The 20369-nt window shown below is 39.5% G+C and overlaps 1 protein-coding gene across 1 annotated transcript; it reads left to right on the forward strand.

Moving 5' to 3' along the window:
- The first annotated feature begins 504 nt into the window (after positions 1-504).
- On the forward strand, positions 505-18861 carry TAMALIN (trafficking regulator and scaffold protein tamalin). Its single transcript, XM_053455546.1, has 8 exons — positions 505-726; positions 9838-9887; positions 10618-10672; positions 12364-12466; positions 15443-15536; positions 15779-15845; positions 16343-16409; positions 17568-18861. The coding sequence occupies exons 1-8, from the start codon at positions 547-549 to the stop codon at positions 18011-18013; spliced, it is 1062 nt and encodes a 353-aa protein (XP_053311521.1). The 5' UTR covers positions 505-546; the 3' UTR covers positions 18014-18861.
- The last annotated feature ends 1508 nt before the right edge of the window (positions 18862-20369 follow it).

The following is a 20369-nucleotide window of genomic DNA, read 5'->3' on the forward strand; positions in this document are numbered from 1 at the left end:
AAGGTATGATGTAATGATGTAGTAAAGCTCGTGTCGTTTACACTTACAACATGGCAACATTTAATTTTCTAATTAAAAGGTGTATTTTCCCCAAATTCTCACATTAGATTAAAATGGCAAATTTAGTAAATAACCTTAAAAACATAATTTTCTGAAACTGACGTTATTTTTTTTTTTTATGTATTCAGGATCGCATCGTTGATGAGAGGTATAAGGTGGCAGGTGGGCGCAGCAGTCGCCCTATGACTTTTAACCCTTTTCATACAGTATTTGTGGCCAGGAGAGGGTTAGTAAGCCCCACAGTAATGGCTAATAATGCTGACCGTGTGAGAACCCTGTGATCAGGTCCCCCGGGTGAGCCGCCGTCTGCTCTGCATTACAAGATGTGACAGAAGCGTGCTTATTAAGGTTCGCCCTGTGTTAGAAGAGAAGGGGTTGGGCTTGTGATGACTCCGCCCCCAAGAGCTGATATAAACCCCCGGCGCAGCACGCTCCGCTCCATAGTATGAGGAAGTAGGGTGCTGTGTTGTCGCTGCTGAGTAAGCAATGACTTTCAGACGTCTCAAGAAGCTGCAGCATAAAGAGGAGTATGCAGCACCTCCGGACCAAGCAATATACAGGGAGCGGGACAAACTTGGCTCATATGCGGCCCTGGATACTTACAGACAAGCTGACATGTACAGAGCTTTAGCGGTGTCCGGTGGTACCCTGCCTAGAAATAAGAAGGTAATAAAAAAAAAAAATCTATATATGTTATTATTTTTTGTAATCTCCGGTACTGAGTAAAGAATTAGCCAAACGCGATTACTGCTAATTTGTACCAACACGTGAGAAATCAGCCTCTCTCCTGGCATTTAAGGGGTTAATGGAGCTTGGCTGTCTCAATGGTAACGGAAATGTTTAATGCACCCGGGGTAATTTGCATCAGATGCGAAAAAGCCTCTCGATCCAATCTGCTATGTCACACTTTCAGAGGAATCATAGCAAATAATCGTGAAATTCCTTACCCTCTGAAAGCAACCTTCATTATTATTATTATTATTAAAAAAAATTTATAACGCCAGCATATTCCGCAGCGGTGTACGGTGGCTAAACGCGGCATTAAAACAACTAATCTATAATATAGATAGCTTGGGTTACAGTAAAGGTAAGGTGGGCCCTGCTCCCAGGAGCTTACAGTCTAGCATATATGTGTATGGAAAGAGTTAAAGAGCAGCTCTTCTCCGTTTGGGGGATGTGATCTCATTGTTTTGGAAGCACTATTGTCTTCTTTTCATGTGAATTGAGCAGTCTCTCCGCATGTAATGTGAACAAGCCCTGTGTGTTTCAGGCCAGGTACCCAGTGAGCTGATGTTTGTACTCATTCCAGATGTGTTGCTTTTATTATGCAGTATATTTGGGGTTTCTCTATACTGAAGCCTTTGTATTTTTTCTTAGTATTCATTTGTGTGCCGATGCAGATGTCATTAGCTGTCAAACCCAAATTAACCTTTGCCTCTGCCGCTTTTGGGGTATTCCCTTTACTGACATATGGGTGTCCCTTTTGGCAATGACAAAGGTTAAGTGGCTACTGCCTGATGTTTTTTGGCCTCTCTTGCCGACCCCTTCCTCACCCTTTTTGTCACATCAGGAAACCGGTCATTTTCTGCAGAATGCATGCGGTCAACGAGGGAGCGGTGTCCCCCCCCGTCAGATTACCAGTAATTTGTGGCATAAGCAAACTCCAGGGAAATCGGTGAATTTGACAGATAAATATACTTGCTGACAGCATGGCTTATTGTGTGTTGTGTGAGGCTGATGGTGCAGGGCTAATAAATCCTAAAATATTGAATGGGTTCATTACATGTTAATTAGACTAACCTTAGATGATCTGCAACTTAATGGCATTGGAGGGCCGGGGCGAACAGCCTTGCTGCGAACATATTGGTTTGCATTTTTAAAGGGAAAGGGTACCTTAACGTCATAAAGCGCATGTTCTTCAATTAGCTTTGAGTTTAAGTCAAGTCTCCCATAATTATATAGAGCAGACGTCTGGCTTTGCAGTTTCAGTGCTGACCTTGGTTATATATTCTCGATATAATTCATACATGTCATGTTTACAACTGTTTATTCAGCACTTTGCAAGCAGTGTTATCACAAAGCAATCAATTGTCCGCTTTATTACATATAATATTCATGTGCAATGCGAGACTTGCTGTTACTATTGCAAATATGGGTACATTTGCTTTTTAAGTATCAATTCTTTTTCGGACCTTCTTTAGAAGAATGCGCATATGAGGATGTTATGGCTTGCTGCTTTCCACCAGGACATCCAGATGACTCTTCCATTGAACAGGGGACAATTATACAAAATACACCATGCTGTGCGGCAGTGTTTTCATCCATCCCAGGTTAAAAGGAGAATTTGATTCCTCCCCAGCCAAGCCCCTCTGGCCATTATAGAATTATAATTGTAGAATTGTTCCAGTAGATGATAAACGGGTTGTTTTACTGGTAACTTGCCATAGGCTGCTTTGCTGATGGCTTAAAGCAAAGGCGGTGACTGTCCCTTTAAGAATAGATTTGTCAGGAATGTTATCTAAATGGAAGTCAGCAGCTTCTGGCGGCCAGCTGCTACTTTTATAACATAATATTAAAGTGATGCTTCAGCAGTTAGATTTGCCTATAGGTGCACCTGGAGATCTGTTATCAGATCATGGATGAGAGTGAAACCTGGCAGAGTTGCATTTAAATAGTGTTGATAGATCGGTAAATAGCATTAAGTTCCGAAACATTGTTTGAGAGACTTCATTTGGGTCCTCGGTTTAGAACTCGGTTTGTGTGTGTAAGCAAGCTGTCAGTTATGCAAATGCTTAGCGATATACCTGGCACGAAAGCCAAATGTTGAGTTTGACTAAAGCTGCTTTGTCTAAGGCTAATTTTATTATCAAATTACTGTTTTGCTTATTTGCATGATGTGAGGTTGCCCAAGAAAAGGAACAGGCTGGTAAATATTTGACTTTTTTTAATGTTATTTTCCTGCAGTCATGCAATAATGTGTCTGCGGTAAATGTCCTTGTATATTTTTGTCTGTTATAATACCAAAAGATGACCTTGTAAGTGAATATTGATGATATATATTGCCCTTTAGGTCACACTTTCAGCAGCAGTGGAACATGTTCAGTGTATATTGCAGCTGCAGTGTGGTTGTGTATCTATGAATGGTCAGCGGTTTTCTTTCTGGTTGTTGAATTGTGTCTTTGATTTTAGACACCTGGCCTAAACAGCTTTGCCATCGTTGATGTATTTGGTGATAACAATGTGCTGTCTTTTTATTTCAATGGCAAACCTGTAAAACCACCTTGACAGGGATGAATTCATCCCAGCAGGGATACCATGATGCATTGTTCACGGTTCAAAGCAACTCCTGAAACCCCCATTGTCGGAGTTATGACATAACTTGGGCCTCCCCTTTTTATGGCATTTCAGGAAATATGTTGTTGCCCCCTTCCTCTTTAATGTGCTGCACCTGTTTAAGAATACCCATTCTCCGCTCTCAGGAGTACCATCTTGTATCACTAATACAATAATTGAAAGGAAACGCATTTGTCCTTTTCTAGTAGGTTTTCTAGGCCACAAAGCGTTAGCATGAATGTGTGTTGGAGAGCGCTTGGAAAGCCAGTGCACGTTTCAGCCAACTGTCTGGCTCAACTCATCTGAATGACATGCCAGCAGCCAAGCCAAACAAAGGCTGCCATGTGTCGGTGATAATCGTTCTCCAATTCATCCAACACTCATCCAGTTATTTATACTGGGTTGGCAGGGAGTGAAAAATAAAGAAAGGGAGAAGGGTAATTTATATTTTCAGCGTTACTTTCACTTTCTTGGAGCTCTGGCTGTTAGTGCCAAGCCAGTCTGGTGCTCAGATTTGGCGTTGCTGTTTGCCATCTGATGTTTTTGGCATCCCGCACCTTAGAATTCATCTATTCAATAAGGTGAACTGTTTTGCCCTCTTGTGCATCCATCGTCTTTCTGTTCTTTTCATATGCTTATTTATGTAGCAAAGCTGCTTAAAGGCGAAACCATGAATTAGATTGCCATGTGTACAGGAGTCACAAATTTCCTGATTCTCAGGCAACCGTAATCCACTGAAACTGCAGCTTGAGTAAATAACAAGTGCATACATTTGGTGACTTATTAATTGTGCTTGGGGCAGTTTGCTCTTTGGTCTGAGATCCTGTTGTACCGCCTGTTAATGGTGTGCAAGTGCCTGATTACTGATATTTGGCATTTGGAGGTTGTGTGACAGGTCTAGCAAAAATCAACAGAATGTAGACCAGGGCTTTTCGTGTAAACCCAGAGTAAACAGCTGAGCACATTAGCTATGTGCTCGTTTCTGTGTTTGTGTTACTTTATTTTAATATATGGTTTTGGTAAAAACAAATGCTATATAGACCCCAAATCTACTGAAGTTGGTGTTTTTAATTCCCCAACTTCACTATTCTTTTTGAAGAGCCAACCACAATAAGCTTCTGGTGGAGGAGAAGCTTGGCTGGTCCTGTATACTGCATTTTTCCTCTACTCTTCACCTATGAAATGATGCAATATACAGCGGCAGCTCGGCTCTTCTTGCTAGTACTAGCCCATCATAATGATTAGTGATGCGAGAGTAGAAGTCACCAGTGTCTTTTGTGATTAAACCCCTGAACGTTTTGTAAGACCTGGCCAAAGTGGTTAGACATGGATTGAATTCATCAGCGTAGGTTCCATGTCTAGTAAAAATGGAAGGCTGTAATTACGATGCGCTTTAATAATACGATAATAATCCTTTGGCTTAGTGAAACACTTCTAAAGAACTTAATGGTTCCTTTCTATTGTTAATTCTATAAACTATTGTGTTACAAGCCTTTTCATCGCTGTAACTGATGGTCTGCCTCTGTATAAACAGATGTTGGAATACATGCCCTTGCCAGTATGTTAATACACAATACATATATATATATTTCTTGACATTTTTGTGATTGTGGTTAAGGCCATGTATCTCTAATTGCTGCCACTTCCATTGTTTGTTGTAACTCATTACTTGATCCGTCCAAAAACACTTTTGCTATATTGTACACTACTTTTCCAGATGGGTTCAACTGCGGTGAATCGCTGAGGGTGTCATAATCTCATGTAAAGTGTCTCCCAGGAATTGGCGTGTTGTATCCGTGATTTAATTGCGAGAAAGCCGCTGAGGGAGTAGGAATGATGCATTTAAATTGCCTTCGTATGGAGACTGCTTTGTTATAACAGACTGTCCCATTTTCCAGCTCTCAAGATGCTCGTGCTTCCACTCCAAAGAGGTTTTGTGCGCTCTATTACTCTATACCAGTTACTGGTGAAGTCTGTCCTTACATCACTTCTTCTAAAGAGACAGTCTATTGCCCCAAACAGCTTCATCAATAATAAATGCATATTAAAGTACTTGCCTTTGCCTCTCCTTCTGAAGAAACTGCAGCACGCTGCCCCACCAGCTCTCCACTGTTAACACTGAAATCGATGAGAGCGCCTTCTGCGCAAAAACATGGGGGACATTATTACACCCCCTGGAAATCTCACGCGAGTCAGTGCTGGAGCTGACTATCCGTGCATGGAGCTCCTGCTCCTGCAAGGGAGATAGCGGTGTGCTAATATAGATCAATGATTCAGATGAACCCCTCTATAAATCAGCTTACAAAAAGAGGGGTAAAATATGAGGTGGCGCTTGGCCATCGTATGTGTATATGCTGATGTATAAGTTCTTAATATGTGACACCAACACTTGTTGGATGGACCGGTCACAAACAGTGCTAGAATAAATGTCCATTATTTACACTGAAAGACTTAAAGCGTCTCCCTATTTACCGGTGAATTGACAAAACAAAGGAGCAGGCTTTGTGCTCCACTGTACTGACTGCCTTGTTTTGGTAACAACCTGGAGACACCAACAATTCAGGCAGGCTGTGCATACCATGGATACTTTGTTGTTTTATGTCTACTGAAGAATAAAATGTTTGTTTGGAAGCAAACACCTGTTTCTTTAGAAGAAGGGTAATGTATATGCGGCTCATTCTCTTCTGAGGTACGTCATGGTTTGATTAACGGGAAATCTGTTTGTGCCACTTACCTAATTGGCGGCAAAGTGATTCCCTAGCCAGGTCAGTTAGGAGAGTAAATAGGCATTATTCATTATTAGCAATGTTCGGTGGCCCGTAGACCATGTTTACTGGCCCATGACACCAGCATTCTTAGCTTGAGTAGCTGCAATATCCCGGGTTAAGATTTAGGCTAATGCGGTTGTCTCTGAAATGAAACTGTTCTCTTGTGGTAATATTGTTGTCTGTATGTTATATCAATAATGTCTCTCATTATACAGGACAGAACTTTTGCTTCTTGTTCAGGACACCACTCTCCTCATGCTCTACCGGCAGGAGAAACCGGTCAGCTTCACAGAAAACGTGCGGTCTAGACTAACACCCCCACAAACTGTCATTTCATTCTTTATAGCGAAGGTTGAATGACATAAAAGCAACGGCCTTTTCAGTTTCCATGGCAACGACCAATTGGCGCCTGCTTTTGTGTCACATGGTACTTAAGCATTCCCAGTGAAAATTATACGTGCAGCAAAATTCACGGAAAAGACGGTCCTAATGTTACGTACAATGGCGTTAAATTCAGCACAGTACATGAGACAGCACCTTTAATATGCAGTGTTTGGGGGTTAGCCATTACTTAACCCTTCGTGCCTCAAACACTCCAGCTAATTAGCTAATGATTTGTTGGGTTTCTGTGTGTTTGCGTTGGCGGGGGATTGTCTTTTTTGGTTTTGTGTATCTCACCCAGTTTGGTAATCACTCCTCCTGTTGGAAGTGCGCTTTTAGTTTGCACTCCTGCTCTCGCTTCTGTTTCATTTCTCGTTTCCTTTTCTTGTCTCTTCCAGAGCAAGCAAAAAAGAGGCCTGTAGTCGCACCCTGCCATTGTTTTATTATTCCTTGGTTTAAGCTTTTTAGCCTCTCTCCTGCGTGGAGCAGATGGCTCGTGAACATGGGGACGATGACTGTATAGCTTTTGATGTCATAAAGTAGATTGTGTTGTTTTGTCGAACGTCGCCTTTAAAACAAAAACACAAGCGTAAAATGTTGAGGGCTGTCGGTGATACGTGCTCTGGGAGCCCGACCAGTTAACATGCTACACAACTATTGAAATAAGCGTTACGTGGTCAGTAGACACATCTTCTGCTGATTTATTGTATTTAGTTTTTTCCCTTTTTAACAATTATCGTTATAAGGGGGGATATATTATCTTTTGACAATGTCCTTTGATTAACAGTTTCATTAAGTTACTATAAGAATTATATTCTCTATGATTGACACGAGTTTGGTCATGTTTTGTTCATTGGCATTACGTCCAATACTGAAAATGGTCAATGGAAAGGACTGTTGGTATGTTAAACTAGTTTAGTCTTAATGGGATAGTTAACATTAACTTACTATTTTTAAAAACATTCTATTTTGATAAATGTATACTTTGAGTTTATGAGAAAACAGCTCAAGTTGAACCTGTTCTTACATGGAGCGCATTAATTTGCCTTGTGGAAAAATATTTCTTAGGTCGTATCTCTCATACCTGTCAAGCTGGTCTTGAAGAACCAAACCGGTTTAGCCGTGCGTAATAAACAGCTTTAGAGTCCAGATGGCTCGCAGGTATGATATGTTTTGGTGAGCAGATAATCTCATACCCCCATCAATGCGACTCTCCCTTATTGTATTAGGACTAGAAGTCTCCCTTGTTTTCGTCTTAAAGTCTTTGTTATAGAAAACATAGTGTTGCTATGTCATTGTTGAGGATTTTTTCTGTATTTTCTGTTTAATGATTGGTCCTGATTTGTTTGTGATCTATGTCCATGGGAATAAAAAGCACTATTTTAAGGGAACATGTAAATAAATGGGTCCGGCTTGTAGTCTGGTTGAGGGCAGCGACGATTTAGTCCGTAACCCGAATGAGCAGCCTGCTGGAAGTTGATGACATCTTCATGCTTTGCTAACCAAATATTATTAGTATGTGTCTAAGAACAGGAGTTACTTTGTATGTAATGGGGATGAAAATACTGTCGCGTGTATGTATGAGTAGAATATTTGTGTCTATGTAAAGGTTGATATGATTTGGCTGTCAGCGATATCTAGAAAGTGGGCAAATGAGAAATTAGCAGCAAGCAAGGTGGGCCATCAAAGTGTTTTGACTTTTTCTCTTAGATGCTTATATTATTATTATTATTTTTAAGGGAAATACAGACAATTTACGGGATTTCTGCATCCTGTTGTGTATGGCAGGTACAGCAGTGTAAAGATCCTATCGTAACGTTTTTGTACTCGGGCTGACATTACTGGTTCTCCCGTTTGGTATGAACGGACTCCACATTTCATAGTGTGAAACTTACACTTGCCCTCGGGAAAAATACTCCTTTATTCTTGCGATTTCTCACGTATTATTCCCCAAACCCCACGTCTGTTTCAAGAATTAGACCTATTCAGCTGTGATAAAAGGCATTTATTGGGGCCACTAGTTTGACGCTCGCTTTCAGTTGTGGACCTCGGGTGGCACAATGGATGGAATTGTCTTTGGAAATGAAATGCAAGTTATTAAAATCTATGCGAGCGAATATGAAAAGGGACTCTGTATGAAGATAAAGGGCTCGGCTCATATATGCTCGTGCGTTGGGCGTGTTAATGCATAAAAAGATGGCACTAGTGCAAGAATCCTGTTCATTTTCGGCATAGCTTGAATGCATAATGGAGGCAAATGTTGAGCCTTTTGTCCTGTACATGTATCCATACGCGTCACATTTTTTTTTAATATGTAATTGGACAGGTGGTTGAATGCTAAGAATCCTGTCTATTTTTTCCTATGGGCTGAATACTAGCTATTAACCACTTAGCTTCCAGAGCTGACGTGTTGGTTGGGTCCAATGCATTTACACAAGACAATGTATTGAAAGTAAAAACACACACATTTACAGTAATCTTATTAGTTCACGGTGTTTAATGTGTTAATTAACCGCGTTAATCATCTTTTCTGCTTGTTCCTTGTGACCAAAGTTGAGCTGGTAATTGGGTGTTGTATAGATCAGCCTGCTGATAGCGTAACTGTATCAACATATGTTCTACATAGCATTCGTTTGTGTTGTAATTAGCAATTTTGCTCTTGGCTTCCATTTAATTTATTTTAACATGTCTGATCCCGGATTAACCTACTGAGTTCCTTGTGGTGTGTCTGGATTTTTAAAGATTATCGCCTTGCTTGCCTCTTTGTTTTTTTTTTGCATTACTTAATTAGTTTAAATCCTTCCTTGATATGGTTCGTTTTAGTCGAGCTACTTTTTCATTGTGCGTTACTAAACATGATGCCACGTGTTTAATACAAGTAGAGACTGTTTAGGCGTCATTTACAGCGGGGCAGACATTGTTGCGCATGACTTTTCCTGGAGCACAACTCTGACCGCCCTAAGCCTCCAAAAACTTGCAATCTAGCATTTCTATATAGTAAAACACCATTGTATTGCAAAAATTTATTCTAAAATGATTTTCTGTGAGTGTCATGGGAGTAAAATCCACATGTTTCCTTGGGTACCAGGTATCATCAGGATGACCCCGATGACAATGGATAAAGGGAATCTGAGCAGTTTTCAGGTTTATGAAATGAAACCAGTGCAATGGTTTATGGCAAGAGACTTAATGTGCAATTATTTGGCATGATAAAGGCTAGGGCAAAGTATTCCTGGGGGGGTTCTTCCTTAAGATTGTTTCGCATTTTTAACAATTCTGTTTTGTTTGCATTTAGGGTTCTTCTATGGGCTGGAAGAATGCGAGCCAGTCATCTGAGCACCAGCGGTAAGCATCACTATATTTCCCGTCCGTTTCATCAGTAAAATCAAACAAGTAATATATTTTGTATAACAACCTCTAAGGCTAAACAAAATATTTTTTTCTGTAGAATCTCTGTTAATGCCCCAACTTAAAAGGGACACCAAATCCATCATGCGCACATTTAAATGCATATGATAGCTGGGTGAGCCCCATTACCAATACATAGAGGGTCTACTTCCCACCCCAAGCTGCCTGTCTGCCCCAACGCTGCCTCAGCAAGGGTTTATAGGGGGGGAGACGGGTACTCACGGCCACAGAGGAGGTGTTGCGCTGCGGTTCTGGAGCTGCAGCTTCCCCAAAAGGGAAGCACTTTTATTTTTAAACAAGTTGAAGTATGCATAATTATAACTACACATTAATATCCATTCTTAGTTGATGAATGCTTTGTGCTGTAATATAGGTAAAAATGCACACAATATATGGTGATTTGCCATTGCGGCACCGAGGAACACACAATGATCTCTTGAGAACAAAATAATTAAGATTTTTCTTAAGAACAATGCAGAGTATTGTAAAACATGTGGTGTGCCCCACTTGTTTTGGGGACATGAGTTTCCCATCAAACTTGGATTGAAGTTGTCATGGCAACAACAGAGTTTGTGAAATACCATGACCTTGTGTGTAGGAGGAAGGCTGTTCTGTTCGAGGAGCTAGCATGTCAATGTTTATGATCTCATTGTTTGTTTCTTTCCAGGAAAATTGTCACATTGGAGAAAGAGGATTCAGAAACCTTTGGATTTGAGATTCAGGTACATACGGATTTCAGCCTTACATGAAGCTGTGCTTATCAGTTTTGGTTTGGAGGCGATTGTTGATAGTAGTTTACCTATGTATTCCTCATATTCCATAAATATTCTGTGAATAAGTTTACATTGGTTTTAAGTAGTGTCATTTAGCTTTGTTTAAATGCTGTCGTGTTTACATTATTGGAGTCTACGTGCAAGGCTTTCAACCAAATAAAACATTAAAATTGGCCCTTGTTATAACATGGGAGTACTATGGACCGGGAAGCTCTTGGTGGCAATTCAGACTGAAGAAGCAAGCATTAAGTTGCACAGACGCAACTCTCGTATCATGTCTGGAACACATAAGATATTCCATACATAGTTCTGTTAGCTGCATATCTGTCGCCAGAAGTCTCCCTTTTTTTGTAGGAGCTCAGAATGTTTGGTGGCCATGAGGATTTCATTCAGTTCTTCAACCATAAAACTAACAATACTATGTATGTTAAGTAAAATGCATTATCCTTGTTAGACAACACCTTAAAAACGTAGCCATGCTCTTAACTACACCCCTTGAAAACAAAAGTGGTCGTCTTTGGCCGCTTGAAACTTTGGGGCATGTGTTTTTGAGGGTTCTACAATAGCATCATTATTTAGTCCAGTTTTAAGAATCTTGGTGTTCTACATATATTAATGAGAACAGAGGATGAAACATCTGGCGGCTTGTTCCGTAAATGCAGGGCTGTGTCATGGTTACTAGGAAATGTAAGTCATATCAAATGTTAGTCTTTCCATAGCTTTGTGATTAGCTGCCTTTTGTGTGTTTAACCACGCTACTGCTGTAGGAGGCGTCATGTTGAGACCCTTACATAAAATATATCACTCTTGCCATGTACATATTATTTCAGTGCTATATAGTTTTTAATAACCTCAATGTCAATATGATGATGGCTTTTTAAATTCAGGTCTTTTGTTAAAACCCGTCATCTTAAGACTTGGTTACCTACGTTATCAATAATTGCATTACATTAGATGTTAAGGGGTTTAGGCAATTGTTTAACCTATAGGTTACCTTACAAAAAATGAAGTTGAAGGCATCTAATTAAATAAATGATACTCGCCCAAACATACACATCACACAGTCACACACATGCCCTCCAAGATCAATTTATACTGCTCAGGAGCATGGATCAAGGAGCATTCATTCTCTCATGCAGAACCGGAACTTTGTTTCATACTTTATTTGCGGTTTTTAATTTTTATCCTTAGAAACTGACCTTTTGAGCAAAATTTTTACAAATGGGGTCTCTGTTCCGTCAGGGAGTCTCCGTGGTAAACGTGTTAGTGTTTTAACTCTTCAGAGTACAGGAAAAGTACAGGAAACAGATAACATTGGACAGTTTCTTTGCTTTTTTTCTAAGGCACTGACATAAATCCCATCAAGCCAATGTCATTCTATTACTATGTACTGTTTATTCTTGCATATGTCCTCAATTTGCTGAAGATATAGTGTACACTAGACATCATTTGCAACGCTTGTGTTCTCCTAAAGTTCTGTTTATCCCTGACGTTAGTCTGCTAGCAGTAAGTCTTCCTCTACTTTTTCAGCGAAAGAATACTGCCTCGTTCTTTTAGCGTGATATGTATGACTAAGATGTGTACCATAAGGCAAATACATCTATCAAAGTACTGAAATCCTATTATTTTCCATTAAATAGACCTACGGACTACACCATCAGGACAAGAATACAGTTGAAATGTTTACATTTGTATGCCGGGTTCATGAAGGAAGTCCTGCTCAGTTGTGTGGTCTAAAACTCGGTAAGTCTGCTTTTCCATGGCCTTTGTTGAGTAAGAAAATAGCTTCCTACCACTAACTACTCTTTCTGCAATAACCAGTAAGTCATTAAATATGCTTTTACTGAAAATGTCATAAATTTTGGCTCAGCTTTTAATTGTAATGTGTGATAAATGACATGGTTTTTCTCAAAACAAAAAAAATAACTTCCTTTTTAATGTTTAAGGTTCCTGTTAGATAGGATATCTGTAAAACCTGCCTAAACCACAAAGCTGTTAATGTGGAGCATATCTTGATTTCATCTGTACTGTTTAACCAGTTATGCTGGTCTTTTTCATCGCAAGCCGTTAACCCCTGGTTAATGTATGACATGAGTGTCTCAAAAAGACCAGTGGCTTTTCCGCTTGTTGGCAGGAATTTTCCTTTTGGCAGATTTTTAGTTGGTAACATGTTGATGTCCATTTGAAGAGAAACCTGTTACTCAAACACTAAGAAAAACTCATCCCTTTTGTCATATACAGTGGGACAACTTGATCTGGGTATAAGGGAACGATATCGATATACAATTACAAATGAATATAGGAAATATTTGTAAAAATCTGGGAGCTGCATTTATACGGTTTGTCAGGAGATGCCACCTGGGCCATGCTTCTGGAGCCCTTACGTTTTCTGCACAATGTTTGGAACAATAGCCTTAATTTCCCCAATGCCACAGGAGGGTGAAGAGAGAGGGCAAAAAAGGAAGTCCACCTTTTTATTGGGTGGGAAGTGGTTAGTGCAGATTGCGTTGAGATGTTTAGCCGGCTGTCCTGCAAGCTATATGTGGTCTTCAAAGGTTATCCCTCAGGCTTTGTCTTAGAATAAAAGGGGCAAGTAACACTTATATAGTAAAGTCTGTTTAGTTCTTTTTGTGGTTACGGAGAAGTGGACAGGCTGCATCCAACAGCGGTCTTGTTTAGGATCAGTGTCACGGGTCTAAAAAGAAAAACTCTGTTACGTTGAAGTGCAGAGGGTTGACTTTGGAAGCTGTCTCATGCCTCTCATTCACATCCAGCAATCTTGCTCTTGCTACTTTTTTCATAGCGTGAAAGTAATTGGCAGTTTAATGTAGACAAACCGTACCATTTAGACATTATAAACTCAAGAACTTTATATGGCCGTAACTGGAGAATTCAGTTAGCAGCTGGTTGACGACGTTGTCCACCGGTATCTTCTAAACAATCAAATGGTTCAGCTTTAGAACAAGTAGGAAACCGTCAACAGGTGTGTCAGGTTTTATCTTGATAGTTTATTTCTTTATGTATATTTACATTACTGACTGCTTCCTCATATTAACATGTCAAGAGTAGCTCTTTCCCGCTGTAGTTTGCCTCAAAAGCTAGCTAATTAAATTGACAGCTGGATACTGAGCTATTTTTGAATCCGGTTTTCTGATCCTGCAAACCTACTATTTAACTATTTGTAAATAAACCTCAGCACATGGTGAGAATTACAAAACAAAGTATACAATTTATACAAAAAACAAAAACTGTCTACGCTTCTTACCCTAATAAAGTTGGCAACAAATATATAAACATAATATAAATGAGAGGTTTTGGTTATATGAATTCGCCGAAGCATAATTAAGCTCACCCGCCACGTCAAGGCACACTCTCAATAGGGTGAGAATTTCATTAGCTGATCCATCGACAACCAAATAGCACAGAACTTTTACATTTTCAATTTAAACTAAGTATACTTTGCTCAAGTGACCTACGGTAGTTTGTTTCATTTTAATAGAATACAAGTAAAATACGACTTATAAAATTATTTACCTTTCCATGCTATATGCATTTGAAACCAACTTGTAACATTATTGTTCATTTAATATATGTAAGAGGATCTGTGGACAAAAAATACAATTAAAGCAAAATTAAAATTTTTGTCCATAATCCAGTACTCTAGAGGGCCGATACTAACTGATTGTATGTGACTGCCTACAGCTTTAGGGCAAGTAATTGCCTCCATAATTCAGTTAATTTGCCCAAACACAACATATATATTGGACAGGTATCTTGCTGTAACCTTTAACTCCAGGATGGAGTCGGCTACCACCGAACGTGGACTTCTAGAACTACTAGCCTGTCTGTTCCTGCAGCTGCATCTTAAAACTTCAAAAACATTTGTCTGAAAGTTAATCCTGCTTCATTATTTAGTTTTGTTTATTGAAAACTGATCAAAGGTTCCTCAAATCTGTTTAAATTACTGTTTTTTAAGTATATCATCTCCCATCCGTAACCAATGTTTGTTTGGCTAACTTTTTTTGTTTCTTTGTACAGCAGTGTGTTAATGTGAAACGCATGTTATTACGGATGTTAGGGTTTTTTTTCCCCTTCTCTTTGCTCGAGTCCCTGTTGCTTTTCTACATTATACAACATGTTCTGTACAGGAAATGAGTCACTTCGGTTAAGGCCTTGGACATGGGCCTCCAATTGTGTGCATCCAGTTATGGACTGAGCATGAACTTCTATTCACTTTTTCAGTAGCATTGCCAATTTTATGTGTTCAGAAAAATGCAGCTTCATTTTGACCCTACAGCTCCAATTTTATCTACACTGTTCTAGAGGAAAAAGACTAGAAGTGGGTTTATCAAGATGAGGACAGGTCGGGAAAGGGGGTGTGTGTGTGTGTGTATGTATGTATATATATATGTATGTGTGTGTGTGTGTGTGTGTGTAGTAGGTGTAATTAATGAACGGTTACTGTTGCCAGCATTTGAGTATTAGACTGATGACACCTTGACTTTTTTAGGACACAATGACATACAATCTTAGCTTGTTGCTTACTGAACAATGGGTTTACTTTGGGTTTGAATAGTTTTGAGCATTAAGAAATGTGGTCTTTAGCATTTTACAAAAGACAGGCTTACGCTGTTTTGTGTGCATTTAAAATTGGTTTCTACTGAGTAAATTGTCTTACAACTACATCAGTTTTATATATTTTTTTTATTTTTCCCCCAGGGGATATTATTGCTGGAGTAAATGGCCTGAATGTGGAAGGAGTGCGACACAAAGATATAGTAGAACTCATCAAGGCATCTGGGAACACAATCAGGTAACCAAATACTTATTCATGTACAATTACTCGGTGTGTTTCACTAAGGAGACATCAGTCTGCACGTCAGTTGCGGCTACAGCATAACTATTGCCTTGTTCACTAGTATAGTGATAAATGTTACTAACATCAGCCTGCCCAAATATAGCCCTTTATACTATGAAGATTGTAAAACCCGCTCTCCTTTGTTCTGTTACAACTACGAGACGGTTCTTTAATGCTCTTTCGTAATGTATCCACAGGCTGGAAACCGTTTATGGCTCTGCTATCCGAAGAGCTGAGCTGGAGGCACGGCTTCAGTATCTCAAGGTCAGTGGCTGATCTAAAGCATATAACTTGCTTGTTACATAGTAGAAATTTTTGCTATGGTAGTCTGTAGTACATTACTTTAAAGGATAACTTTTGTCCTCTAAATTCATTAAAAAAATGATCCTGTTCTTCCTCAGCTGCCACATACAAGGTAGATTAGTTCTGTCAGACCTAAGGCCAGCCAGGGCTGCTCACCAATCCTATTTCCAAGGTATCTTTACACTCGTAAGAAGCCGCTTTGTATCACCATGGGTTGTAATATTTAGCCCCTGTTGTGTACATGATGAATAATATCTCCTTTAACAGGCTTACTCTTTATGTTGGCTATGTAAATTAGTAACATCTTAAAGGCAGTGATTAGTCCGTGGAGCATCAAGCCTAAAACAGCTGCTTCCTGCCAATTTGTTGTATTGTGGAAAAGTTTTACATGGTTACCTTTTAGCACTTTTCATGGGGAAAAAAACACAGGTTCTAATGCCTCTTGTTCATCTTTGCAGCAAACATTATATGAAAAGTGGGAGGAATATCGATCACTTATGGTTCAAGAACAGAGACTTCTGCATGGTAAGATAGTTTATAAAAACAGAAGGCTTATGCTGACGGAAAAAAAATTAACCTTTGACAAGCACATATTTAAATATATTTTTCTAGCCTTTTGTGAGATTACTGCATTCTTTAAAATTTTCTTTTCTCAAAGACGCTTCCTGTTTTTTCCTCAAGTGGGAAGTATGACAAATATAAATGTTACTGCTGTTCCTAGCGTCTTTCTAGATATAAGCATATTCTCCCTCTTATATGAAATGTGATCCTGGGCCTTTTCCCTGCGCGGGTCAAACTCCGACATGCAGCAACTTCCCGTTAGCCTTGTAGGAACAGCCAACAGAATGCCCTATAACTAATCCAACCTAAAAAATATTCAAGGCAATGAGGCATCTGTTTACCCAGCGAGTTATATTCTTATAGCAATGATATGTGTTTGTTGGGAAAGGTTTTATTCAATTGATAAGCTATAATATATGCTTCAAGTTTCGCCAACGGAGCACTTTTATTGTACCCATGAAACATTTGAAGATGCAGCGTCCTTGTTTTCCCTTTACAGTAGCGTGCTTACAGAAGCTGTTTTAGTTCCCCTAAAGTTGGTATTAAGATTACGACACTTCTCTATTTTCTGTGTCAACATCCAGCCAGTGGTAATAACGCTGACGTATTCCCAGAAGAAAAAAATGTTGACGTTGTTTGGTTGTCTGAATTTATTTCCTCCTGGTTGTTGCATAAAGGGTAGTATTTCGCTTGATGCAATACTCGGCATCGCTGATAGCTTCCTAAAGTCACACTCTCACCACTAAACCAGTTTGTTTAGCAATCTTAAAAAAGGCTGTGTATATATATGTATATGTGTATATGTGTATATATATATCTCCATAGTTTGTCTAACAGCACAGATAACAAGAACTGTATGTCAATTGGTTAAACTGGTCTTCAGAAGAATTAGGGCAACATTGTGGCACTCATTTATTTCACATGGTAGTTGGGTATCCATGGTCTGTTCAGGTGTATCTGATCAGGTATGAGATTCATATTCAAGCAGTGGCAGTCAGTGTTTGAGATGTTGTTTCATTATAACTCATTTCACTACTTCTGGACTTCAGCTCAAGGAAAGCCTGGTGTATTTGAAGGCGAAGCATATGCAGTACTAATCCAATATAATCTTGTCTTTTCTAGGTATAGTTGTGAAGGACCCTAGTGTGTATGATACTTTGGAATCGGTGCGTTCTTATATATACGGCACTGTGCCTCTTCCAAAGGGCAAGGACCCAGTTACCAGTTCGCTGGCTGCTGGGAGTATGTGTAGCAGCGCAAGCTGCCTTAGCAATGCAGACGACAATGAGGATGCCGTGTATCAGACGTGCTATTTCAGCTCCGACTCCACTGATGAAATAAACATTCTTCCCAGCAAAAATAACAGCAACAGCAAGCCTTACAAGACAACCCTAACACGCAGTTCCAGCGTGAAGTGCGCGGGTTCTGGAACCAGCTGGGACAAGCCAAAGGAACAGAACAATTTTGTATCTTTACCAAGGAAAAAGCACAAAAGCTTTCGGAAAAGACTTTTGAAGTTTATCCCTGGACTTAATAGATCCTTAGAAGAGGAAGCCAGTCCTCTCTAATGTATCTTCATATAATAGCTTAAGTTATTTATTTATTGTTCTTCTTTATGTTTATTTTTTCTTTTCTTTTGTAAAAACAATACCTAAAAACCTTTGTATAATAATTTTTGTTAAACTCTATTGTAAAACATTATCACTTTCTCTGCTTCCCATTAACATGTTTGGCAAGGCAGTAGGAGCCAAACTTCAGGTTTTTCTATGAAAAATGCAGCTCTTACTCCAATGACTTCAAATGTTCAAAGGCTCACTGGAATTTTCCTGCCAGCGGGAAGCTAATAAACGGTGAGCAGTTTTGTTCTGGTTCAAGGCAATGCAGGACTTTGCCTAATTTAGAGGTAGCCTCAGTGTCTGCATATCGGACCTCATAGGCTGCAGGCACCCCCACCACTCCACCTCAAGCCAAAAGTGCCTGTGGTGCATCAGCAAACGTGTCACTTGTGGGATGAAGCAGGGGCCTTTCTAACCAACGTTCTTCACTCTTGTAATGTATGCCTACCCCCTGCACACATTTAGGTGCCGGCCAACTCAAAGTGAGTTTTGCACAAAAAGATTACTTGCATAGGGCCAGCCTGATGAGTTTTGATCTTGATCTGCGTGTTGGATCTGCATAATGCGCCACCAGTGCTTGGAGAACGGTGCCCTTTAATTCTAGTTAAGACTCTGTAATGAACGGTTTTGTCTCATCTTCAAAGCCCAGGCACTCTGGTGATGTTGGATTTTTAACATTTTGTTCCCTGGACTGTTATGTTAATGCACATGTTTTGTTCTCCATGTTTAACTCCTTGTTGTCACTGCACACAATATTGTTTAAGTACCCAGACAAAATAAAATGGTGAAGTTGGATAGTGGCTTTTAGTTGAATATTATGATTTTATTTGTTTTGCTATTTGTACCCATGCATTTTATCCATCTGACAGTCATGCAGTTAAGCTATGAATGACATCAACCTGAAGTCTACTCCAGACATATGAAGCCTTCTGGTATATTTGGGTGTCAAAGCAGTGGCACATGCGGGCTCCAGTATGCTAGTATGCTCTTCTTAACACTTTAAGTGTGATAAAGGAAAAACAAGTGCAAAATATCTTAGTTTGGGTAACAGCAATGCTTCATCTGCAGTTTGACTAAAACTCCCGACAGGAGGGTGAAGGTGACTTTATAGTTCAGCATGTGTACAATAGTCAGATAATAGTGCCTCAGTACATAACAATCATTCATCAGCGGTCAAACTCTTCTATAGCAATTCACTGAGGAACTTGGAGACTTTATCTTAACATCAGGTTTTTATAACGTTTACTGAATTAACCTAATGCATATTTCATATATAAACACAGTAGTCAATGCATTTTAAAGCAATAGAGATGTAAAAGTGAGATGACTATGCATTACCCTGGGGCACTTGGCTCTTATAGCAGAATAAATATCAGGCGGTTGGCCCTTCATAATACATGACTTTTTTTTTTAATAAGAAATATCTTTAACTTTACAGCAGACCAGCAATGTACGCCCCATTCTAAATATGGTGGGACATTACTAACCCATTAGCTAGCCCCTCCTGAGTTCCTAAATACCATGCTTTTTGCTGTCGGCTCTTGTGGGAGGCATGTCTGTCCTTCATTAGATGTGGATTGTTCCCATGTGTTAGATGCAACTCTTTATAGATCTCCTGTGACACAATGCAAGATGCCAGTCATCATTGTGCCTGCCGGCAGCCAGAGCAAACACCATGTGCAGGACAAATGTTGCTGCATATTAAATCCCCACAGAAGCCCCAACTACAAGCCACGCATTCCAGCATCCCAAGGAAACCTCCGCAGCTGTGATAAACCGCCCTTCAGAGATCATCCTGGACCAGGGGAGCTACAAAGCTTTAGATTCCCCGAGGGACATATTCAATGAATTTCTAAATTCATATGCAAGTTTATAGAGGTATTTTAAACTCTGCTAACAAAACCATACTTAACCTTCTGAATTCTGCAAGTATTTTTTTGTAACTGCAGCTGGTCCCAGCTTTACTGAAATTGTTATGCCTGAAGATAATTAAAAAGGATCACGTTTCTCTGTTTATTCCGATCTTTTTTTTAATCTGCATTTTTTAAAAATTTGCTCAGTGTAAGATCTCTCATCGCATATAGTCTGCGGTAGAAAAGTCCTACAAATGACTTGCTTTTTTTTTTTTTTTTTAAATATAAATTCACATTTACATTTTTTTTCATAAACAATCCTAATGGAACCAAAGTCTCCATAAAGCCACTTGTTAAATGCCACACAGTGTACATTGTGCTTATTAATTAATATGTGGCACAGTTTCAAAGGCACAACTGTCTTTTGGAATGTTTGCCCTGATTACCCCAACGAC

This window comes from Spea bombifrons, chromosome 2 (assembly GCF_027358695.1).
Source record: "Spea bombifrons isolate aSpeBom1 chromosome 2, aSpeBom1.2.pri, whole genome shotgun sequence".
Classification (NCBI taxonomy): Eukaryota; Metazoa; Chordata; class Amphibia; order Anura; family Pelobatidae; genus Spea; species Spea bombifrons.